Source organism: Muntiacus reevesi, chromosome 1 (genome assembly GCF_963930625.1).
Source record: "Muntiacus reevesi chromosome 1, mMunRee1.1, whole genome shotgun sequence".
NCBI lineage: Eukaryota > Metazoa > Chordata > Mammalia > Artiodactyla > Cervidae > Muntiacus > Muntiacus reevesi.
In genome coordinates, this window is record NC_089249.1 from 229,596,985 (window position 1) to 229,621,762 (window position 24,778).

The 24,778-nt window shown below is 48.3% G+C and overlaps 4 protein-coding genes across 4 annotated transcripts; 2 read left to right on the forward strand and 2 right to left on the reverse strand.

Annotated features, from left to right (window-relative positions):
* The first annotated feature begins 6 nt into the window (after positions 1 to 6).
* On the forward strand, positions 7 to 2,394 carry LOC136156189 (SLC35A4 upstream open reading frame protein). Its single transcript, XM_065918703.1, has 3 exons — positions 7 to 112; positions 1,488 to 1,586; positions 2,196 to 2,394. Exons 1-3 carry the CDS (start codon positions 98 to 100, stop codon positions 2,391 to 2,393), a joined length of 312 nt encoding a protein of 103 aa, XP_065774775.1. The 5' UTR covers positions 7 to 97; the 3' UTR covers position 2,394.
* A 204-nt stretch (positions 2,395 to 2,598) lies between these two features.
* SLC35A4 (solute carrier family 35 member A4) lies at positions 2,599 to 4,721 on the forward strand. The gene has a single exon (XM_065918700.1). It carries the CDS (start codon positions 2,599 to 2,601, stop codon positions 3,793 to 3,795), a length of 1,197 nt encoding a protein of 398 aa, XP_065774772.1. The 3' UTR covers positions 3,796 to 4,721.
* A 704-nt stretch (positions 4,722 to 5,425) lies between these two features.
* Positions 5,426 to 15,748, reverse strand: LOC136158215 (uncharacterized). The gene is made up of 14 exons (XM_065920001.1): positions 15,622 to 15,748; positions 15,359 to 15,444; positions 14,976 to 15,095; positions 14,313 to 14,390; positions 13,965 to 14,047; positions 13,359 to 13,445; positions 10,467 to 10,600; positions 9,181 to 9,398; positions 8,006 to 8,107; positions 7,860 to 7,911; positions 7,718 to 7,788; positions 7,160 to 7,324; positions 6,229 to 6,387; positions 5,426 to 6,146 (listed from the first exon to the last, which is right to left on the reverse strand). Exons 1-14 carry the CDS (start codon positions 15,746 to 15,748, stop codon positions 5,901 to 5,903), a joined length of 1,728 nt encoding a protein of 575 aa, XP_065776073.1. The 3' UTR covers positions 5,426 to 5,900.
* Positions 15,749 to 21,716: 5,968 nt separating this feature from the next.
* CD14 (CD14 molecule) lies at positions 21,717 to 24,778 on the reverse strand. The gene is made up of 2 exons (XM_065918705.1): positions 24,504 to 24,778; positions 21,717 to 24,413 (listed from the first exon to the last, which is right to left on the reverse strand). Exons 1-2 carry the CDS (start codon positions 24,504 to 24,506, stop codon positions 23,295 to 23,297), a joined length of 1,122 nt encoding a protein of 373 aa, XP_065774777.1. The 5' UTR covers positions 24,507 to 24,778; the 3' UTR covers positions 21,717 to 23,294.

Consider the following 24,778-nt stretch of genomic DNA (forward strand, 5'->3'; position numbering starts at 1 on the left):
AATGCCCCGGAAGTACCTGTGCCCTCAGTAAAGATGGCAGTAGCGTTTGCCAGGAGGGAGGCGGTGCTGCGCCTGCGCAACAAGTTCTGCAGGGAAGATGGCGGATGACAAGGTGAGTGGACATGAGGATTGTCTGCAGTCGGGTGGGTTTCACACCTTTTTAGTTCTGGGGAGAGGCGACAGTTGAAACGGCTCCTGGATGAGGGTGCCCCTTGTTTCTCCTGGGGGCAAACTTTTACTCCTGTGAAAGTTGCTCAGTCGTGTCCGACTCTTCGCAACCCCATGGACTGTAGAGTTAATGGAATTCTCCAGGCCAGAATACTGGAGTGGGTAGCCGTTCTGGGTATCCCCGTCTCCAAGGGATCTTCCCAACCCAGGGATCGAACCCAGGTCTCCCGCACTGCAGGAGGATTCTTTACCAGCTGAGCCACAAGAGAAGCCCACAAGGGAAGTTACTCCTGTCAGCTGCCTTAGTAATGGGAAGTGGGGTGGCAGAGCATTACGCCAGGCAAGCAAAGCCAGGGATTTTCCCAGGTGTCCCCCTACCTTCCACTCTTGGACCATAGCCCTTCTTGAGTTACTTGCAGACACTCCTAACTCTACTCCATTCCTTAACCCCCGAAATTTTCCTTCTAGAGACGGGAAGTTTCTAGACCACAGAGACACATGCGTTTCGATCACATTCCTTGGGCACTTTTTAATTTCATACTTACATGCGACCAGAATCACTGAATTCATTTACTCACGCTCCTGCAGACAGCCACCTTCCCTGTCTCCTCACCAAACTCCAGCTCATACATCCACACATTCCGTTTGGGGTGGCTTTAGGGAGGAAGGGGGAGAAGCCTAGGCAGAAATCAGGTTTGCCCCCAAATTGTCCAAGGAACTGCCTCACGCCATTACTCACCATTAACCTGGAAGTTCAGCACCACACACACATTTACTAAGTACCTGCAGTTCCTGTGTTAGGCCTCCAAACACATTGGACAAGACAGACTTTCAGGTAGCTTTTACTCACTAGTGGGCTTCCCAGGAGGCCCAGTGGTAAAGATTCCAGTGCAGGAGACGCTAGAGATTTGGGTTCGATCCCTGGAGGAGGAAATGGCAACCCACTGCAGAATTCTTGCCTGGAAAACTCTGCGGACAGAGGGGCGTGGAGGGCTACAGTTCATAGGGTCTAAAGAGTCAGACACGACTGAGAGACTAAGAGTGCACACACACACTCACTCATTGACTGGTGCTTGTCTGATAAACCTAACAAAAGGTCCCCTAGCTGTCCCTTCTCCCCTATACGCTGCTTGCTGTATAAAGTTCCTGTAAGAGTGTTTGTAAGTTACCGGTGCAGATCCCATCTGTCATCCCTTCCCAGGCCCTCATATGAATTCTTTATTTTTCAATGCCTTTCTTCTTTTACTACTATCACATCAGACTTGAGCAGGGCAGAGGGCTGTGGCAGACTTCTGAAGCCAGCCTCTTCTTTGTCCTAGGATTCTCTTCCCAAGCTTAAGGACCTGGCTTTTCTCAAGAACCAGCTGGAACGCCTGCAGCAGCGTGTGGAAGACGAAGTCAACAGTGGTGTAGGCCAGGTAAAGAAAGATGTGCCTGTTCCCTACCACCACCACCCCACCCCCCTTAGGCTTTATTATCCAATATGCTTTTGAATGGGTGATAGAGATTTATTCAGCAAGTTGTTGTTTATTGAGTTCTTGTTCTCTGTGACCCCAAGGAACGTTTCCCTATAAATGGCAGTTGAACTAGAATCTTAAATAGGGGTTAACAGGGTAAAGAGGGGAGGAGAGAACATTCCAGGCAGGTGGAACAGCACAGACGAAACCCTTGTAGTGGGAGGTAGCATGATGAACATGAGAGGTGAAAGCAGTTTGCTCTGGCTGCAGTAGGGGCAGCATGCTAGGAAGTAAGACTGGAGAAGCAGGCAGGGCTCAGATTCATCAGGGACATCTCTCTCAGTGGGCTTCTCTGGTTAGAGCTTTCGGACCTCAGGGTTCTGACACTGTGTGGTCATGACTCCTAGGTTCTTTTTCTGCCCCAGAATCTTGAAAAACTTTGGTGAGCATACTACAGCTTTCCAGATTAAGGAGGAGTGGGTAGTGGGATGTGCTAAGCTCGGCTTGAGTAGCTCCTAGGTAGAGAAGAGGAAAGCCCGGCTGACTTTTCTCCTACATTTTTCTCCACAGGATGCGTCATTCTTGTCCTCCCCATTCCTCAAGGGCTTTCTGGCTGGCTATGTGGTGGCCAAACTGAGGGCATCAGCAGTATTGGGCTTTGCCGTGGGCACCTGCACTGGCATATATGTAGCTCAGGCATATGCTGTGCCCAATGTGGAGAAGACATTGAGGGACTATCTTCAATCACTGCGCAAAGGGCCCGACTAGCTCTGGGTTCCATGAGGGAGGCAGGATGAGCAGCTGGGGGCAGCCGGTGGAGGCCTTCAGCCACAGATGCCATATCTGGCCACCCTGGCTTTCACCCATTTGCTGTCTCCAGCTTTCCCACCACCTTCAGTCTTGCTTCTTTTCCTGCAGAGACTGGACAGTGACTCATCAGCCAACACCCTGAACCCCTTGCCTCCATAACCCCATGGGACTGACCCCAAGACTATGGCTTCTAGAGCCACCCACCCTTCCTCTTCTAGCCCTTACTGTGGAGTCTGCAGCTAACTCTGACTCTCAGTATTTTCTCTCAAGGCTCCTCGCTCCTGGGAGCCAGCTCCATAACTTGATTTTCCCTGAACTGTCACAACCCCCACCCCACCTTACCCCCCTTGCTAGCTACACAGGCCACCCAGGGTCTAGTTTGGGCATGAGTGTAGAGGACGGGGGTGTGCCAGGCCTGGGCCGTCCCAGGCAGGCCCGCTGGACCCTGATGCTGCTCCTGTCCACTGCTATGTACGGTGCCCATGCCCCATTGCTGGCACTGTGCCACGTGGATGGCCGTGTCCCCTTCCGACCCTCCTCGGCTGTACTGCTGACTGAGCTGACCAAGCTGCTTCTCTGTGCCCTCTCCCTCTTGGTGGGCTGGCAAGCATGGCCCCAGGGGACTCCACCCTGGCGCCAGGCTGCCCCATTCGCACTGTCAGCCCTGTTGTACGGCGCCAACAACAACCTGGTGATCTACCTGCAACGTTACATGGACCCCAGCACCTACCAAGTGCTGAGCAATCTCAAGATTGGAAGCACAGCCCTGTTCTACTGCCTCTGCCTCCGACACCGCCTCTCTGCACGCCAGGGCTTAGCGCTGCTGCTGCTGATGGCCGCAGGAGCCTGCTATGCAGCTGGGGGCCTCCAGGACCCAGGGACCACCCTTCCCGGGCCCCCTTCAGCAGCTGCCACAAGCCCCATGCCCCTGCACATCACTCCACTGGGACTGCTGCTTCTCATCCTGTACTGCCTCATCTCCGGCTTGTCCTCCGTGTACACAGAGCTGCTCCTGAAGCGGCAGCGGCTGCCACTGGCCCTTCAAAACCTCTTCCTCTACACTTTTGGTGTGCTCCTGAACCTAGGTCTGCATGCAGGTGGTGGCCCTGGCCCAGGCCTCCTGGAGGGTTTCTCGGGATGGGCGGCACTCGTGGTGCTGAGCCAGGCACTGAATGGACTGCTCATGTCAGCCGTCATGAAACATGGCAGCAGCATCACACGCCTCTTTGTCGTGTCCTGCTCTCTAGTGGTCAATGCTGTGCTGTCCGCCGCCCTGCTGCGGCTTCAGCTCACCGCTGCCTTCTTCCTGGCCACACTGCTCATCGGCCTGGCAGTACGCCTGTACTATGGCAGTCGCTAGCCCCTCACCACCTCCACCCTGACTCCTGACCTGTAGGTTGGGCACCACCTTCAGAGCCACCTCCCAGTGCTGACCTCTCCCCCCAGCAGCCCTGTGACAAGTGCCTTGTGAGAAAAGCAGGGGAAGTGAGAGCAGCCACATTAGTCTCTGGAGGTAGGTTATCCCTGGGAGACTTGAAGGCTGGGTTTGATTAAGGAAAAACTTCCGCCCCCACAAGTTCTTCCAGACTAAGAAATTAGGGGAGCACCCATTCAGAGGCCTGAGAAGTTATCCTGTGCTGATGGAGGAGGCATGCTGCTTCATCCTGCGTGAATGCAGTTGCTTAAAGTGAGGTGTGGGCAGCAGTTGGCTTTCTTTGCCTACTGTGGTCACCCCAGCAGACCCATAGCCCTCCAGGCCTGGTGCTAGCTGCTCCAGCCCAACCATGGTACATGGCTCCCCCATAACATAACTCATCCCCCAGTGTCATGTAGGAAAGCCCAGTTGCTGGAAGTTATGTGTATGTCCATCACCCAGGCCTCTGCCATCTTCTGTAGCTCCAGCAGCACCTGGAGGTAACACCCCCTGCTCTCTCCACACCTAGCCTTTGTTCTGGAACCCTCAGAGAGGCCTGGGACTTGACTCATCTCAGGGAATGTTGCCCCTGGGCCCTGGCTTGAGTCTACACTCCTGATCTCTCTGCTCACCCTAAGGGCTCTCTCAAGACTCAGTGTCCCCTCTGGAGCTCCTCGGAGGTGTTGTCCTTCCCTCTCTGGGTCCTGCCTTTTCCTAGCAGTGAGCCAGCTCCCATCTGCCTGGGGAAACTCTACATGGAGTGACCTGGGGCCAGGCACAGGGAAACCTGCTTAACTCAATCAGTGTCTAACTGCATAAGCAATAAGGTCTTAATAAAGTGCTCTGGGGTGTAGGTGGTTCCTACAGTTGGTCATGATTGTCCTGTGTCTTCTGTGTTGCATAGCTCCTCTCAAACATAATTCATTCCTTTGGTGCCCTGAGTGTCTTAATCATGTGGTGACTTACGTTGCCAACATGGTAATTTCCTTTGAGAACTCTGTGGAGCCAAATTTTCTCTGGCACAGAGCTTTGGAAATTTCTCTGAAGTACAAAACTTGTTGTTTAGTTGCTAAGTCATATCCAGTTCTTTTGTGAGCCCAGGGACTGTAGCCTGCCAGGCTCCTCTGTTCATGGGATTTCCCAGGCAAAAATATTGGAGTAGGTTGCTCTTTCCTTCTCCAGGGGATCTTCTTAACCCAAATATCGAACCTGTGTCTCCTGCATTGGTAAGCGGATTCTTTACCACTGAGCTACCAGGGAAGCCAAAACTTGGGCCATAGAGAATTTGTGAGGAGTCTTAGGACTCAGTAAGGGAGACTGCAAGCTGTAGGCTAGAGAACTCTTAGGACTCAAGGTAGTTTTGGTTCGCATGCTCTGAATCCCTCACCAATATTTCTGCCTGTTGTCTCCTCATGACCAGAGGAATGTCAGGCCCCACTCCTGTGGTAAAATACCTGGTAAGCTTGTGGCGGGGGAACCAGTCCTGCTGAAGCAGAATCTCAGGGATTGGGGTTTGGGAATCTTTATTTCTTTTTTTTTTTCTCTTCAGTAAGTTCCCTAGGTGATTCTGATACACACTACAACTTGTGAACCACTACTGCCTGCAGTGTAGAACTATAGCCAGCCAGGTGTGAGTGTTAATTCTGGCTCTAGCACTTATTAGCAGACTGTCCTTGAATAGTCACTTACCTCTCCTAGCCTTAGTAGGCTTATCTCTGAAATGGGGCTCAGATGATACCTACTACAATGTAGGGTAGTGTGTGTGTATATGTGCATGCACTCAGTTGTGTCTGACTGTTTGTGACCCCATGGACTGTAACCCGCCTGGCTCTTCTGTGTCATTTCCTACTCCAGGGGATCTTCCTGACCCCTAGGGATGGAGCCCATGTCTCCTACATCTCCATATAGGGTAGTGGAAATCTCTAAATCGAATAAGGGATATTAGGCATTTAACAGGGACTGGCACAATGCGTGCTGGTTAGTGATGTGATTATCTATAGTAGAGGCAAGCTTGGCTATTGTGTCCCACCTTCCTCTCCCTTCTCGGACCTTTACAAATGAGGAGAGAAGAAAGTGCCCCTGTCGGATTCCTGATCACCAGATTTCTCCTCAGGGCAGGTATCCAGCACAACCGCTGCCAACCCGGTCTGCCGAAGTTGCTTATTCTGGGCTTGGAGCTCCTGGTTCTGTGTGGCCAAGCTGATGGAGTCTTGCAAGATGCCAGCCAGCAGGCTGCGGTAGTGATGCTCTGTAGTCATGACCTGCTCCTCGCACAGCCCCCGCCAGGCTCGAAATACCTGTGCCCAGATTCCAAGATTCCCATCAGTCAGGTAGCCTTGGGACTAGCTCAAGTCCTGCCCTCTGTCTCTCCCAACTGACCTGCAGCACATGGCATGTCTGAGCCTGGGCAGCCTGCACGTGTAGGTCATAGAGTGCTGTCAGGTCCTGCTCCGCAGCATCCAGTTCTGCCTGAAGGGCCTCCAGCTGACATCTCAGCACTGTCTGCTCCCGGTGCCATCTCTGCCTCTCCTTGGAGTCCTTCAGTGATAACACATGCTCTCTGTGGAGTGCAGCGTGTGTGCCAGGCTCGGCTCTACATTATATTATGATTTAATTGAGCTAATGATAACCTTTGAGGTAGTTGCCATCTTATAGATTTGAAAACAGTGGATCAGAGAAGTGACCTAACTTGCTCAAATTCACGTGTCTAGTGAGGGACAGGACTGAGATGACATGGCTTTCTACAGTTCACCATCATCCTTGGTGTAAAGTCCAAATGCAGAGTGTTGACACCAGCTGGTCTCTAGCTTTGCCTCTGACCACACACCTGCCAGGCTCCAGCCAGATGGAAAATATGCAACACCCAGAACCTATTTTGCTTCCCTTTGGACTTTGGCTCGTAGGGAATTCTCTTCTCAAAACATGTCTCCCACCTCCCCTGACCCCACCTCTGTGCACACGTGTTTTGTTTCTTGTTTAAACAAGTTACCTTTACGGGATGAGCACAAGCTGCCCTGTGGATCTGAACCTAGTGCATTTCTCTGGCTGATTTGTTTGTTGTTTAAGCCTCAGCTTAGATGCCATCTCTGCTCCATTTCAGCCTGGTCCTGGTGCACCTCTTTGTTCCAGTGAGTCACTAGCTCCCTCTTTCACAGCACTTAGCACTGAGAATTGCCTCATGTGTCCCCCACAAAGCTGTGAGGGCCATGAGAGAGGGTGTCACCCAGTCTTTGATGCTGGATCCTAGCCCCCAGCCCCCTGCCTGGCCGGGTTAGAAGGAGCCTTAAGTCCCCTACTGGGCCCTCCTCACCTCCTCAGCCACCAGACCTTTGACCTGGTCACCTGCCACCACCTCGTCGTCCTGTTCCATGTGCTTCAGCACCTCTTGGATCCACGCTTGGTGCTGCCCTCGCAGTCTGTGCCTCTGGGCCTGAGCCAGGAAGAAGTGCAGAGCCACATCCGGAGTCTGCTGGGCCTACGTGACATCGATCTAGGCTCAGTCAGAAGCCCATGTGTGCACACAGTCTTGGGACAAAGGGCCCAACCTGTCCAGCAGAGCCCCATTACCAGGGCAGCCCCTAGAGTGACATCAGGAGGCTAGCTGTCAACCTGTGCCCTGGACAGAGACTCAGGCTGTGAGGGAGGAGGAGAGATACTGATTTCTGCCAAGAGGTGCCATGGAAGCCCCAGTAGGGAAACAGCCCCTTCCCATGCCCATTCTTAGGAATCCAATAGCTCTACAGGCCCTTTATTTGCCAGAAACTCTGCATTTCTCCCTGATGTTAGGGCAAGGTAAGGAGGAGGCATATTATTGGCTCTCTGTGACTCTTTACTTCCAGTTGTTCTGGGGTACATAAGGTGTTACTACCTGTTCCTCAGTGTCCCTAAATGGGTGCATTTGGTGGAGATCAGGTCCTATAGATGCTGTTCTTCCTGCCACTGGAGGAGAATGCAGTTAAGTAACCAAAGATGGAGAAGACCTCCAGCTCCACCCCAAGCACCAGCTTCACCTTGAGGCTCCTTCTGGAGACCTGGGTTGGTGCTTGCTGTTGAATGTGTCACCTGCTGAGAATATATTATGAGTGAGAAGTCTGTACCTTTCCTCCCAGGATCAGGGTCCCAGCCCTACCCCACCCCCTTTTCTTAGCTATATGACCTCAGGCAGGTGGCTAGTCTTTTGAGCCTCCGTTTTCTTGTCCATGAAGTGGAGCTGATAAAAGTTGTAGAGAGCATTAAATGAGAAAAGGCACCCAAAGCACTAAGCAGTGGCCAGCTCTGTTCAATAACCTGGAGTTTATAGGCCTAATCCCCAAGGCCCAGGGCTGTAAAAAAAAAATGAGTACTAAGTAATTATGAAAAGGGAAGGACCAGGAGAAGTTGGACAAAGGCTACTTTCTTGTCACCCTGTGACAAATCATGGAAGACAGTGCCACCTTCTGCCCAAGGGAGGCCATGCATCCTAAGAGAAGGAAAGCACTATTCTGGATCTTAAGACTTGGATGTCTGCACCTCTGCTGCCTTTGATGACCCTAGAGACCCTGGATTACTCACATCACTTCTCTGACTTTCCGTTTGCTGAAAAGTGGGAGCAGTATTGTCATCCCTGTTTAAAATAAATTGTGACTTCCCCTTGACCTTCAAGGCAAAGTCCAAACATCTCAATATATTTACAAATACCTGCATGACCAGGCCCCTGCTTCACTCACCAATCCTTCTTCCTGGACTTTCTTCCTCAAACTGTATCCTCCACCAGATTGAGCTGCTTGCTGTTCCCCAAAGAGACCAAGGACTTACCTCTGAGACTTTTCCTCTTATTTTCTCTGCCTGGAATGTCCTTCATTCATCTTTGCTAGTCACTTCCTTCAGGTTTCAAGTTTCCATGAGATCACCTTCCCTCTCTTGCCAAGACTAACTCACATGCCTGCATAGAACCCTTCGGATCAGCCCTTCAGAGCACTGATCACGAAGTAATAGTTTCTCTCCAGAGGATTGTAAACTCCATGAGGACAGGGGTTTTCCAGGGCCTGCATGATGTTGTGCCCAGTACATAGTGAGTGATCAGTGTAAATGTTTGAGAATGAGAACATTAATGAATGAAGGAAGGGCTGCCTCACAGTGCTCTATAGACAGAATAAGGCAGTAGACATCAATAGGGCTCCCAAGAGTTTGGATGAGAAGCTGTACCTGTGGTTCTGGGAGCCCCACAGCCTCAGTTTTGACTGCTTTGAGCATCCAGCTTCCCCAACGCTGGCTCCAGGCTTTTACCACCTACAGAGAAAGGATTCTGGGCAGGCTCTGGCCATTGCTGGCTCAGGCACCCCCAGGCCTCACCTTGCTCACATGCAGCTCCCGCAGTGCCCTGCCTAGCTGGCTGAGCCCACTGTCTGTCAGGGCGTCCCCAAGGAGGCCTGATCGCAGGCTCTTCAGACTAGCTCGGCGGGCCCGGGCCTCTTCTACTGCATCCCACAGGGTGGGCCTCACGTGTTTCACCTTCCTCCTCCTTCCTGCGGCCCCCAACAAAGCAGACTGGAACAAGCTCAGGGGGCTGCCTAGTAAGGGGAGACACAGAATGAATCTCTCCTTCCTCTGAGATCCAAAGCACACTGCTTGTAATACTTTTAATTTTTATTGAGAGTATTGTTCATAAAAATAGCTAACACCTATCAGGCTTTTACATGTGTGTGATGGTACTGTGCTAAAGCTTTCTGTGGATTGTCTCCTTTTATCTACACAATGCTCCAATGAGACAGCAACTCTGATTTACTCTGCCTCCCTCCACATTTTCCAGATGAGGCAGCTGGAGCTCAGAAGTCAAACAACTTCCTGATGAGTGGCAAAGTTGAAACTCAAGCCAGATTCTGTCTGACACTAAAGCCTGTGCCCTTAACCAGGATTGCAAACTGGTCTGTACATAAACACACTTCTTTTACTCCCTGATTTGTCCTTGAGAGTGTGAACTACCCCAACTTATTTTCCTCATTCCACAGGGCCTGACATAGGGTGAGGTCTGGGAATACGTTGGCCAAATGAATGTATGTCTGTTGATTTTGGAGACAGAGCACCAGACTTTTTTGTTTATTTTGTTTACTCTTATTAGTGGAAAATTTCAGACATATGCAGAGTCTGGGAGGTCCATTCTCTTATTATCCAGGTTCAACAATTATCAACCTAAGTTCTTGTTTGTTCTATACCCTCCACTTGACCTCTTCCATATCTCTGACATCATATTTCACAGAGTCCTGATCTTTTAAAGAGTGTGTGAAAATAGGCAAGTACCTCCCCTTCTCTGATCCTCCCTTTCCTCATTTATTAATTAAACCTGTCTTCCTTTCCTCACCCATAGATTTGATCTGCCTCATGAGGTTGTGGTAATAATCAGAGGTTTTAGTCAGCATAAAAATGCTTGATACACCATTGAAGGCCACTGAAAGGGTGAGGCTTTTACTGTTGGCCCTGCCTTTCCAGACTTTGGCAGCTAAACCCTTCTGGAACTTTTCTGAATCCTAACCCTCCCATCCCTTTCTGGGCTTGCTAGGGTTGGGACTGCAACTGGTTGAGTGACAGGTAATGCCAGATCTTAGAACTTCCTGAAGAATCCACACCCTACCCCAAGTCACCTTGAGGATCCAGGCGAAGAAGGAGGCTACTGTAGTTGTTTCCTTCCAGAAGCCATGAGACAATCCAGGTCAGAGAGCCCTCCACCTCCTCACCAGCCACATTGCCAGCCAGTACCTGCAGCAGGGGACAGTCTCTGCCAGAGGGAGGGAGGGAGGGAGGAAGAAAGGAGATGGCCACTGGTAGATGGAGAGAGAACTGGCCCAGATCACACTCTGATGAAAGGTTGACTATTTCCAGTCACTTTTGTGTACCACCAGACAGATTTGTGACCTTGTATAGATCTTTATTTGATTATTTTTAAATTATGCAAATAATACATCCTCATAGTAAAAAAGAATTTAATTGCATATTTGACAAGGGACTTGTATCCAGAATATATAAAGAACTCTTACACTTCAGTAAAAAAAGTACAACTTGGAGAATTCCCTGGTGGTTCAGTGGTTAGAACTGTGTGCTTCCATTGCAGGGGGAGAAATACACACATACATAAAAATGCAACCCAATTTTACAATGGCAAAGCAAGGTGACATTAACAAAAATGGCAGAATAGGGAATCTAGGGCTTTGTCCCTCCTCAGAAGCATCTGGCAAAAAAATGGTCAGAATCAACCTTACTGGAGCTCTAGGAGTTAGTCAAAGGTTTACAGCAATCAAGTGAAGTTTAACCAGGAGAAAGGCAACTTAACTATGGTAGGAGATCTTTGTGGTGTTTTTAAGTTACTCTAGCCCCAACCTTCTCCCCAGTACAGCCCACATTTCTGATGGTGGTACCTGATACTGAAAGGAGCAGAGTAGATCTCGTTCCCAAGGAATTGTGTTTGTTTTGACTATCTGGGTTTCACACAAAGGACTGACAAAAGGAGTTTCCCTTTGTTTCACTTGTCTTAGAATTTTCTTGGGGCAGAGGAACTATGCCAGAAGGTGGTCCCTCCAGACTTTGAGAGATGAAAGAACAAGAAAAAAAATAACAGGGCAAGTAGTAGACACATGAAAAGACTGGACAAAAAAGTTGGGTAGTGAAATTTGGGGGGAATAAGAGTTTTTGAAAAATTTCCGTTTGTACTGGGGACTTAGAAAGTCACACACGTGTCCAAGGCAGTGTGCGTGGTGAGAAAAGACCTGAGAAGACCATAGGCTTTCATCTCTGGCTGATTTAGGGCTGAGTGCAAGCAGGATGTGAGGCTAAGGCAGAGCTGTAAATGGCCTGGCTAAGCATTGAAGGAGTGACCCAATACAAAGTCAGTGTGTAGAAACCTAGAGATTTTTTTTCTTTGTCTTTCTTCCTTTTTTCTCCTATCCTCCTCCCCACCTCCTGCTTCCTTTCATTCCTCTCTCCTCATTCCCTTTCCCCTTCCTCTCCTCCTCCTCCTTTTTCCTCCCTTTCCTATCTTCTTTTTGAGGTCGGGGTGCATTCTTGGAGGTTAGGGAATTCTGTGTCATTGGCTAAGCACTGAGATAGCAGAATGAAGATTTCAGTGACTGCAAGGAATACAGTCTTTGCAAAAATTGTTTGGAAAAGTAACTAAATAAATGGATGGCTGATGCCCACAATAAGCAACAAGTCAAACCCTGGAAAGGAGGGAGAATCCGACGTTCACAGTTACCAGGTTATCATATATAAAATGCCAGAGCACTGAGGAAAAAGAATGGAGACTTAAGGGACCAGCACAATAAATAATATAGTCTTCACAAAAATACTCAAATTGACTAGTTTCCAGAAAAAAATTATTAGGAATGTAAATAAGAAAATATGGCTCACTCAAAAGAAAAAAAGAAAGAAACAAATAAAAACTGCTCCTGAGGAAGCAGACACTGGATTCAGTAGACAAAGAATTTAAATCAACTGTCTTAGATATTTTCAGAAAACTAAATCAAGAAAATGATGTCTCAGTGATTATCAATAGGATAGAAATTATAAAAAGGAACCAAGTAGAAGTTCTGGAGCTGAAAAGTACAATAACTGAAATTTAAAATTCACTAGAGGGCAGATTTGAGCAAGTAAATCTGGGTGTGGTTGTGGTAGTTTAGTTAAGTCATATCTGACTCTTTGTGACCCCATGGACTGTAGCCTGCCAAACATTTCTATCCATGGGATTTCCCAGGCACAAATACTGGAGTGGGTTGCCATTTCCTTCTCGAAGAAAAGTCAAATAAAATTATCCAGTCTGAGGAGCAGAAAGAAAAAAAAAAAGGAAAGTGAGCCTGAGAGACCTGTTGGCTGCCATCAAGTGTACACACATACACATAATGGGAGTCCCAGAGGGAGAAGAAAAAGAGAAAAGGGTAGAAAGAATATTTGAAGAAATAATGCTCCAAAATTATCCCAAACTTATGAAGACTTACTATGCACAAAGGATCTTCAATAAGATTTAAAACCAATTTCTCATTAGAAACTATGGATCCCAGAAGGCAGTGGGATAACATAGTTAAAATGTTGAAAGGAAAAAAAAAACTGTCAACTAAATTTTCTACATCTGGCAAGAAATAAGATATGCCCAGATAAACAAAAAATTTGAGGAAGTTCATTGCTAGTAGACCTGCTTTACAAGAAATACTAAAGGGAGCAAATCCTTGAGCATGTCAGAGGTGAAGGAAAGAGGAGACTCTGATGCTGCCCTAGGCCTCTACATCCATATTTCAGCCACCCCCTCCCCAACCCTTCCCAAAACTATTAAAAACCTCCATGAGACTTACACTTCTCCTGGAAGCTGCAGGATCCGCAAGGCTCCTTGCCACATGCCCTGGGTCCCAGGCCCCTCAGAAGTGTCAGGCCCCAGGCAGGACATGGTGACAGTGAGCAGAGAGCAGCTCCTGTGATGGAGATCATAGGATCAGGCCAAATGACCAGGGGGTGAGGGTTGGGTGGGGTGACAGGTGTCCTCCTGTCCTCACCTGCCTTCTCCACACACAGCCCGCAAGTACAACTCTGAGGCAGCTCTTGAGTCAGATACCTCCACTTCGCTGGCATTTTCCACCACCCTGGAGGAAGGGAAGGCTGAACTCAGCTCCTAAGCACAATGGTTCTGTCCAGCCCCCAGAATCTCTGAATGGGGAGCCCATGGGCATCCCTAGAGCCTGTAAGAATCATCCCCAAGGCTCCAAGCTCAGTATTTCTCCTAGAAGCCTCTCATCCTTATGATCTTATTTTTTTCTCCTATTATCTGCCCAGTGTGGGAAACAAGGTAGTTGGGACTGCTCTCTTTTTATAGATGGATAAACTGGAGTTCTGCCCAGTGAGATGCTCAGATCACCTGGAATGGGGATGACAGAGTTGAGGAGGTGTAAGTGGATGGGGTGGACAGAAGAGTGAGAGGGATGAAGGGAAGACTGTGAGAGGGAGTCCTGGGGGCAAACCCAGGCCCTGTAAGCATGACCCCTAGTTCAGAGCCTCTCTTCCTTGGAGTGGTAGTGGGGAGAAGCCTCCAACAACTTGGTTTGGGGTGTCAGCCCTGCCTTAAGATAAGCACTCTCAGACCTCACTGGTCCCTGGACACTCACAAGCCCAGAGGAGCCACATCCAGCACGGATAGGTTCCCTGCCCCTGGAGTCAGCAGGTCCCGGCTCCTCCCACTGGCGCTGAGCTGAGATCACACAAGCAGACAGCTGTTACAAACCAAATGTTTGCTCAGACTTTGGTTCACATGACTGTCCCACTGGGGCCCCGTGAGCCAAGCAGGACACCAGAATTCAGCCATTTCAGGCAGAAAAAAGGAGCGCCCAGCAAGGCAAGCCAACACTGGTGAGCAGCAGAGGCTCAAACACTTCAGGTTGCCCTCGAGTCTCAGGCTCTATGGCAGCATCACCATGGCCTTGGTTCCCCAGGTTTCCCCTTCCCCAGGGCCTCACCTGTACCAGGCTAAGAGTGCTAAGCATAGCGTCAGAGCCCTTGAGGGGCAGAGCTTCTTCAAACAGCATCTGTAGCAGCTGAAGTGGAGAAAGGGGTCCAGAGCAGATTGAGAAAAGATTAATTTCTTTTTCAACATTTCCTGAGGGCAAAGTATATGCCGGACCCTGTGCTAGGTGCCGTGGACAGGGTGGCCAAGACAAAAATAGCCCCAGGGCTCATGGTTCACAGGAAGCCAGACAAGTGAGCAGATATTTTCAGTGGGACCTGATGTTTGCAAGGGCAGGGGCTCATGACAAGGTCTTGAGGCAATTATTTTAGTTTGGGGGCATTCTGATGAAGCCTAAAAACAAAACTTTCAACTTTATTATCAGTATTACTAAGAACAGTGAAAATTAGATTTGCCTGAGTATTTGATGTTTGCACATCACCCCTCCCTGACCCTCACCCTATTTACACCAGCCACCCACTTTCCCTGACCTCTCAACAGCTTCATGACTGATGCAGGCAAAGCAACCTGTATGGACTCTGGGGTGCTATAGGAGCCCTGAGGAGGGACATCTAGTCCAGCTAGGGTGGGGAGGGGAAAGTTCTTGGAGGTCTCCTGGAGGAGGCAACATGTGAGTCTCGAAACAGCTATGTCTGATGCCTTCTCTGGGACTCACCTGAGGCACGAGCCGGGGCGCCTCTGTTTCCCGACCCCGAAGCAGCAGGGCCACACTGTACCCTCGGCCCACGGAGCCCAGTGTGGGCCGGACTCGTGCTAGCAGCTCCTGCTCTGCCTCCTGCCGGAGACACAGGCACACCCCCAACTCAGGCGCCCTGACCCAGCCTGCCCTGAGCAAAGAGCTTGGGAAGCACTCAGCACCCCAGGGTCAAGGGTTCTGAGTGCTCCCAACCACCTCCCATCACCCTATCAGAACCCCGTACCTGAGCGGCATCAGAACCCAGGACTCTATCAAAGGTGATGCATTGTTCCTGTGAGCAGGACAGGAGTCAACAGTGTCACTCCCATCTTCACACACACCCCAGCCCAGCCCATATCTACCTGACTCTCCAGAGGCCCAGGGCGAAGTAGGCAGATGCTGTTGGCCCCCTCCAGAAGGAGCGTAGGGTGGCAGGTCTCCTTGGGGCCTGAGACAGGTAGACTTCATGTCAACACTCTTGGGGGAAACTGAGCTCCCAGGACCCCCGAGTCCTGCCCTCAACCTTTGCCTCAGTTTCCTAGTGAGATGGCCCTGCCCTCCCCCTCTCCCAGGAGGCTCTCCCAGGCTGTGTTACTTCTGAGATGAATGTGTGGGGGCTTCTTACCAGATCTTGTCCGCTCTACTTCCACCACCACGGTCAACCGGGCCTGTGGGTTGTCCGTGAGGGCTCCGGAGGCTGAGGGGCCCTGGCCCAAAGCAGCCCCTGTGCCCATCGCCTCTCCACACTCCATGGCTTCTGTGCCTCTCAGATTCCCCTCAATAATTCATCTCCCCGACCTGAGGGCTCTGGGCGGGGCCTCTAAACAATAACTAAGGAGAGATGGCCCTCTATTTTCTGAGTGAGTCAGACTGTTGCATGGAATTTTTCTTTTTTTCCTCTTATGAAATTTTCAGACATTAACCGTGAAAAGAATAGTTTAATGAAACTCCAAGCACTCAGCTTCAGCCATTGTCAAATTAACGGCCAGTCTTATTTCTTCTGTTCCCCTTTCCACCCCAGTGGATTCTTCTGAAGCATATCCCAGACACTTTATATTTCACACATAGCTATTTCAATATGTATTTATAAAAGATAACCACTCTTTTAAAAAAGATCATAGCTTTATTGAGAGATAACTCATATACCATATAATTCACCCATTTAAAGTGTGTGTTTCAATGGTTTTTGGTAAGTTTGCAGATGTGTATAACTATCACCACAGTTAATTTTAAAACATTTCCATCCCTTTATAAAGAATGTTGATTTACTTTACTGTAACCTCATTACCCCCCACCCTATGCTGACCCTTAAACAATCACTCATCTACTTTCTGTCTCTCTAGGTTTGCCTATTTTGGACATTTCACATAAGTGGACTCACATGTGTTCTTTTTGTGACTGGCTTGTAGCATCTGTCAGGCGAGTGTTTGCTCCTCAGTTCTTCTGTCTCCTGTCAGCAAAAATTTGCAGCGATGGATGTTAGAGACCTCGGTGTGTCATAGCTCTCGGATGACCGTGTTATAGTTCTCAGGTCTCAAACAGACCGTGTTGTAACTCTTAGACAGATCAGTGTTACAGCTCCGTGTTACAGCTCTATTTTATTTAGAATATAGCAGGAAAATACATCCTCAAGGCATGAGGGAATGCCGATCCAAAGATGCAAAGAGAAGAGAGTAGGGGAGCGCGCCAGTGCGCGGGAGACAGAGAGACCCCCCCCCCCCCCCCCGCCCTTTGGCGCCTCTTTTTACTTGTTTTTTCCTACCCCCTGGGCCTGCCCTATGTAAATTGGGCTAGCCAGGAGTGCTGTTTGTTCTACCTGAGGTCCTCACTCCGGTCCTCGGACCTTCCTTTGTTCCATTTTCACAGGTTTTCCCTTCCTTGTCTTTTAGCCACCGCCATTCTGGACTCCTGTTTCCTATTCTAACTACCTAACACTTCTATCAGTGCTTCTTTCCTTTCTGTGATTGAATCATGTTCCATGTAGGATTAAATTGCTTCTGTTATGAGATCCCCAGAGTCTGGCCAAACTTCACAGGTGAGGACACAGTTGCAGTAAGACTGCCCTAACTTCAGACGCTTCTTCTGCAGCTTCCATACTTTGATAGAATGACTTACAGAACTCAGCTCTGCTGTGCTGTCACTTTTTAAGTCAACATCAGACAAGGCCTGGAAGGGTTCTGAGTGAAGGATCTCCTGTTTCTATGGCATGAGAGTATGCCTTCCCAGTACATCAGTATGTTCACCAACCAGGAAGCTCCCTGAGCCTCATTGTCCAGCATTTTTCAATGAGTCATGATTAATTAAATCATAAATTATGTGACTGAATCCAACTCCAGCCCTTTCATCTGCAATTTTTTTTTTTTTTGGTTGCACTCGTGGCCTGCGAGATCTTAATTCCTTTACTAGGGATCTATACCTGTGCACCCTGCAGTGGAAGCTCAGAGTTTTAATCACTGAAATGCCAGGGAAAGTCCCTGAATAGTCTTTTTTTTCTTTTTTCTGGTGAGCAGCCTCTTCCATCCTGAAGCTATTTAGGGACCCTGCCAGAAATTATCTCATTAGCATAACAGAGAGATTCCTATTGCTTAGGAATTACAAAGGTTTTTGAAGCTTTGTGCCAGTAACTGGAGACGAAGACCAGATATGTTCTTCATTATATCACAAACCACTCTGGTTTTTCACCAAGGATCTCTTACAACCAAAAGAATCATACCTGTCTGACCATCTATATTCCGTGTTCAGTTTGTTCAGTTCAGTTCAGTCGCTCAGTTGTGTCCAACTCTTTGTGACCCCAGGGGACTGCAACATGCCAGGTCTCCCTGTCCATCACCAACTCCCAGAGTTTACTCAAACTCATGTCCATTGAGTCGGTGATGCCATCCAACCATCTCATCCTCTGTCTTCCCCTTCTTCTCTCGCCTTCACTCTTTCCCAGCATCAGGGTCTTTTCCAGTGAGCCAGTTCTTCACATCAGGTGGCCAAAGTATTGGAGTATTCGGTGTACATCTGTGTAACAGGTGGAGCAATAGTATCAAGATGAATATGCCTAACCTTTGGAGGAATCATTTTGGGGTAGGCATAGGAGGCTTGTATTTACCCATACATTGGCCTATCATCACTGATACTGTATGCTTACCAAAATGCCTGTTGTTATATCTCATTGTGTAGCTGTTAGGTGGGCTTCCCTGGTAGCTCAGTCAGTGAAGAATCTGCCTGCAATGCAGGAGACTGCATGCAGCACTGGAGACCCAGATTCAATCTCTGTGTCTGGAAGGTCCCGTTGAGAAGAAAATGGCAACCCACTCCAGTATGCTTAGCTGGGAAATCCCATGGACAGAGAAGCCTTGTGGGCTACAGACTATGGGGTCGCAAAAGTCGGACACGACTTAGAGACTAAACCATCACCAGCTGTTATGTGAAAATAAGGAGTAATTAGTTCAGCCTGTCATTATATTTTACTACCAAAATGTCACCCACAGCAGGGCCAACCAGATTTACTGTCTTCTCAATCTTGGCAGGTTCCAAAAGCAAAAGTGGTCTCAGGATTAGATGGCTTCACCCTCTGACATCTGGTATAACTGAACTAAAGGACAGGTCATCGTTTTCTCTGTGTTAGTGTAATATTGGAGTGTTAGTGTTAGTGTAATATTGGAGTTCCTTCACTCCTTCACTCTCAGCCACTGTTCCTCCTTCTAAAGTCGTATGGATGTCAACAGATGCTGAATAGTCAGAACAATCTTATAAAAGAAGAACAAAGTTGGAGGACTCATACTTCCTGATTTCAAAACTTATTGTGAAGCAAGAGTAGTGGAACAGTACGCTGTGGTACTGGCGTAAAAGCAGAGATTAGTCAAAGAGCAGTAAGGGTCCAGAAATAAACCCATGTTTCTATGGACAGCTGATTTGACAAAGACGTCAGTAACATTCAGTGAGGAAATGATCTTGGCTGACCTCTGCTTGCAGCGGCCTGAGATGGGGCTTCAGTTCCCTGACCAGAGATCGAGGTCAGGTCTAGGCAGTCAGGGTACCGGATCCTAGCCACTAGACCGGTGGTCAGTGACAAAGCCCTGACTTTTTGACTTTGCAGAAAAGAATTCCCACAAAGATGGAAAGTAGTGAAACAAGAGTTTATTAGGACAAAAAAGAATATAACACATGTGGATAGACCCATGGGTAGGCTCAGAGAGAGTCGCACCCTCATCGTAGTTTGAATCACTTTTATGGGGCATTTCTTCCAAGTTGTCTTTGGCCAGTCACTTCTTTGTGCCTGGTTCTGAGCCCATATTTGGTATATCTCAGGGTCCTCCTCTGTGTGCATGTGCATCTCTTAGCCAAGTTGGATTCTAGCGAAGAGGTCTGTGGCTGATTGCGTCACTTACTATGAGGTGACACCCCATCTTTTTTGACCTCCAAGGAGCCTTTCTGCACATGTGTAGGCAGGAAGGCTTCCTTAACTTCAAGAATATGTGGTCTTTTATCACTTATCTGGGCAGAGCCCAGCCTCTTCCATCATCCTGCTTTATGGAGTTTCTGTCCACAGGAGAGAAACTGTTCAGCCTGGGGTCATCTATCTCCTACTTTAGAAGGATTAATCTTTTCAATAAATGACACTGGTACACCTGGATATCCAGATACAGATGAATGAAATGGGAGCCTTACTTCATACCATACACAAAAATTAACTCAAATTAATCAATTTCCTAAATTTAAGAGTTAAAACTATAAAACTCATAGAAGAAAATAGAGAAACTAATCCTCATGACATAATCTGGCAGTGAATTCTCAAATATGGTACCAAAAGCAAGCATAACAAAAGAAAACATGATAAACTGAACTTCATCAAAGTTAAAAGTGTTTGTGCATCAAAATATGAAAGACAACCAACAAAATGGGAGAAAATATTTGTAAATTATATGTCTGACAGTGATCTAGTATCCAAGATATATAGAGAGTTCCTACAACTCAGCAACAAAAAGACAAACCACTCAAGAAAAAAATGAAGAAGAGATTTGGATAGCTCTCTCTCCAAAGAAGATATATGCAGTAAAAGATGCTCAACATCATTATACATCAGTGAAATGCAAAAAGATAAACAAAATTAAAACTAGGCAAAGAATTTGAATAGATATTTATTCAAAGAAGCTCAACAAACATGTGAAAGGATGTTCAAAATCCTTGGTCATTAAAGAAATGCAAATCAAAAACATAATGAGGTACTACTTCATACTCACTGTTGCTGCTGCTAAGTCACTTCAGTCGTGTCTGACTTTGTGAGGCCCCATAGAGGTCAGCCCACCAGGCTCCCCCGTCCCTGGGATTCTCCAGGCAAGAACACTGGAGTGGGTTGCCATTTCCTTTGCATGATTCTAATAAAAAGAAAAAAAAAAGATGGTCTCTGATTTCGGTACTGAAAATATAAGCTTTCAGGGCATGTATTGCTTAAAATGTATAATACAACTTGCTGCCAGACCAGATGCGTAGAAAAACAAAATCACCTCATTTCTATAGCCATTGAAACAAAGTCTACTGTTCTGTTTTAACAAATCTTTATTGTATTTTGCACTGATTGACACACATCTGCTTATTTAATAGTTAAGAGTTCCTGGGGCATCCCTGGTGGTTCAGTGGTTAGGAATCTGCCTTGCAATGCAGGGGACACACATTTGATCTCTGGTTTGGGAAGATCCCACATGGTGCAAAGCAAGTCTGTCTACCACAACTACTGAGTCCATACACTGCAACTACTGAACCCGTGCCCTGTAACTGGAGAGTAGACACGGCTCACCACAGCTAGAGAAAACCTGCATGTAGTAATGATGACCTAGCACAGCCAAAATAAGTACAAGAGTACCTGATAAAAGTCCTGGCAGTCTGTTTGTTTCAATTCAGCAGTTTCTACACACTAACAATGAACAGTCTGAAAAGGAAATTAAGAAAAATAATTCAATTTAAAATAGCATCGAAAAAAAAAAAAAAAATAGCATCGAAAAATAAAATACTTGGAAATTAAAGAGATGAAAGACATGTACAGTGAAAACTACAAAAATTGCTGAAAGAATGAAAAAAGATAGAAGTGGATGGAAAATCATCCCATGTTCATGAATTGGAAGACAATATTATTAGGATATCAACACTCTCCAAAGCAATCTACAGATTTAATTAAATTCTTATCAAAACCTATTGGCATTTTTTTTGCAGAAATAGAAAAATCCATCCTAAGATTCATATGGACTCTCAAGGAACCCTAAGAAGTCAAAGAAATCTTGAAAAGAAGAATAAAATTAGAGACCTCACACATCCTGATTTCATACCTTATTACAGAGGTAACCAAACAGCATGGTACTGGCATGAAGACAGATATATTGACCAGTAGCATTGAAAAGAGCGCTGGAGAAGGGAATGGCAACCCACTCCAATATTCTTGCCTGAGAAATCCCATGGACAGAGGAGCGTGGCAGGTTACAGTCCATGGGGTTGCAAAAGACACAAGTTAATGACTAAACCACTACCATCACCGTTGAATAGAGAGCCCAGATATAAAACTGGAACTACATGGTCAAATGATTTTCAACAAGGGTACCAAGACCATTCAATGTCTTTTCAAACAATGGTATTGGGAAAACTATTGACATGCAAAAGTGTTGGGAGGCAGATATATTGAATAATATCCATCGAACTGAGAAAGAACTTTGAGATGAAAAAATGAAGCAGGCAACTCCATAAAGTACAGTTTGAAGTTTATTGTGGGTACTGACATACAGCCATGTTACTTACATAATGCAGGTGTTGTGAATTTACATACAGCCAAGATCCAGAGGCACTCACAGCTGCACTCTGCGAAGGGGATACCTGAGATTTAAAGGGGTCAAGGCTAAAAACAGAATTTGACTACCAAGTAAGCTGCACATCTGCATCCAAGGGAACCTGGGCTTTTTCCTCCCTGAGGGTGTCATGACCGTTAACCATCTGTGTCAGCAAAAGGCATCCTTCCAGTTTTCTTTTTTTTTTTTCTTCCAGTTTTCATATCAGATGAAGGCAAGAGTAAAAGCTGTTAGGTAAGTTATCTGGCTTGGGTACACTCCTTGTGAGTAGAGTAAAGCTCAGTTATGCAGAGAGAGGAGGGGGCAGGACTGTGGGCCTAAGATGAAACTGAAAAAATGGAGCCAGTGAGGTTTGGCCACACAGATTGGCAGTTTATTTAGCTGTCCCTGTGATTCTTTGAGTCTGTAGTCTGATGACCTGTGTAACTCTCCCATCAATGTAATAATGTGCATTCTCTGTTCCTATCTGTGTGGTTCTGGACACTGGAGGGACGCAGGCAGGAGAAGGGCTCTGTTTACATGCCTCTCCCCACTCCTCTTTAGGTCCCCGTTGAGGCATATCTAGATCCCTATGGATGTGACTGCCTCCTTGATGTGATGAAGAAGGAACCCTTAGAAGGAACAGTCCCTCTTGGTTGATGTCCTAGGTCACTGAGATAATGTGGTTCAGGGGACATATACTGGTAATTGCTGTGTGAAGGGGTACAAAGAAGCTGTGAAGGGTCTAAGATGTTATCCTGTTTGCAAATCAAAGAACAATCATACATTTGTATATTAGCACAATTGCAAAATCTCTGGTTCAGAGAAGGTTAAATTACAGCATTTTGCATCAGTTCCCCATTCTCAAGCTCCCCCATTATTACCTGACAGAGTGAAAATCAGTGTATCTCTGTAGGCAGAGAGGCTATACACTACAGGAGAGCAACCCTGAAATTATCAACCTCAGAGCTTAGGTAGAATGAGTGGCATTAGCTGTCTTTCCTCACTGGGGGTTGGAGGAAAAAGAAGAGTAAGAATAAGCAAATGGCTCTGGGTTTTATAACCTTGGAAGGGAGCAGCTGCGTCTTGGAAAATGCACCAGAGAGGATCCTTCCAGGCATGTTTACCATTCAAACATCCTTTAACACAGGTTCTAGTAATCTGTTCAGAAAACCCCCAATCGCAGGGAAACCCTTGGTTCTCCCACGCAGCCCTAGACACGCAACTTTTCCCTGCCCCTTCTGCCCCCGTAGTTCTTTTCTATGGTGGGGCGGGTATGGTTTCTAGCAAGTTAGGAAGAAGAATGTTTAAGTATAATGGATTCCCTGCTCAGCAGTGTGCCCAGTAAACATCTGCTTAGTGAATGACACGGATCTGTTGTTTAAGATTTTAATAAGGATGGGGCAGAAGGCTGGTTGGTTGAGATGTCCTGACGAGGGTCTCCCGGAGCCAGGGCAATCTGAGCCAATTCATTCCTCTCCCCTCTCTTCCCCCGGCCTTACGCGAAGCCTCGGGCTCCTTGAAGCAGCGCCAGGGTTCCTGACACCCCCATGGTCAAGGCCGAACGCGCACAGGCTGGGACCACGCCGGAGATCATCGGGGCGTCTTGGTGCTGGAGGGCTCCAGGGTCCAGAAAGGGATTTCCGTCCAGAGTCAGGTCATTTACCTCGGGCAGCTCGTCTCGCCGCGGTTCCCTGCTTAGCTTGTTGCAGCTGAGATCAAGCGCGCTGAGCTTGGGCGGCAGTCCTTTAGGCACTTGCTCCAGCCCAGCGAACGACAAATTGAGAGAGCTTAGCGCCCTGGGCCAGACACACCGGGTAGCGCCCGGGGCGGTGGCGCGCAGCGAGTTGTGGCTGAGGTCCAGGCTTCGGGGCTGCACCCTCGCTGCCTCCAGCGCCGCGCACACGCCGCTCAGCGTCTCCATCCCGGCGTTGCGTAGCGCTAGATATTGGAGGGCCGGGAACTTGTGCGGACAGAGAGCCGCCATCAGCCCGCTGTCGCCGAGACCGGGATTGTTAGACAGGTCTAGGGTGGTGAGAGCCTCGAAGGCGGAGAGCCCTGCGCACGGAAAGGCAAGCGAATGTGCTCGGGCAACGTTCAGCTCCTTGAGCCCAGGCTTGAGCCACTGCTGCAGTTCGCCGAGCCAGGCGCCTCCTGTTGCCCACGATACGTTACGGAGACTGAGCCTGGTGAGCGCAGGCCCAGCGGCTTCCAGAGGCGTCGGGGGCGTCGGGCCGGTTACCTCCAGGTCCTCAAGCGTCAGTTCCTTGAGACGAGAGTACCCGAGCGCGCGCAGAACGGCGACCAGAAGCTGAGCGGGAACCTGTGCAGCGCCCAGCTTGAGTCGCCGAACGCGCAGAGCCTTGATTGTGTCAGCATACTGCTTCGGGTCGGTGTCAGCTCCCTTGAGAAATTGTTCCAGGCTGCGGCCGCCGCCACGGATCTCCACCTCTACGGCAACCATACACTGAAAAGCGCTAGACCAGTCAGGCTTGGGATCCGTAAAGTTGCAGACACAGCGGAAATCGTCGTCGTCCAGCTCGCAGGGCTCTGTGGTGTCCGCAGACACACGCAGCAGCGGCGGCAGCAGCAGCAGCAGCAGGCAGGGCACGCACACCTGGAAAGACAGCGGAGGTCAGGGCGGCCCAAGCCGGTTCCTAAGGTTCCCCGAATAGCCCCCGTTTCGGCCCCAAGAGCATACTCTCACCATAGTCGGTAGATCCTCAGAGCCTCTGCCTCTCTCTGGTTATCGGCTGGACTGTGGCTTCTTTCCTTTTCAGTGGCTCACGCCGCCTTCCAGGCTCCACAAACCGATCTGTCCTTACTCTTTGGCAGCCTCTGAGAGTTTATGTAACCCTGTGATGTCGCTCTGCTCCCCCTTCTTTGAACCCTGTCACTCCCCACCTTTCTTCCTCCCAGCCACCCCATTTGCTACTCTTCCTGGAAATTTCGCAATGAAGGATGTTGCCAGGAGAGGGGCTA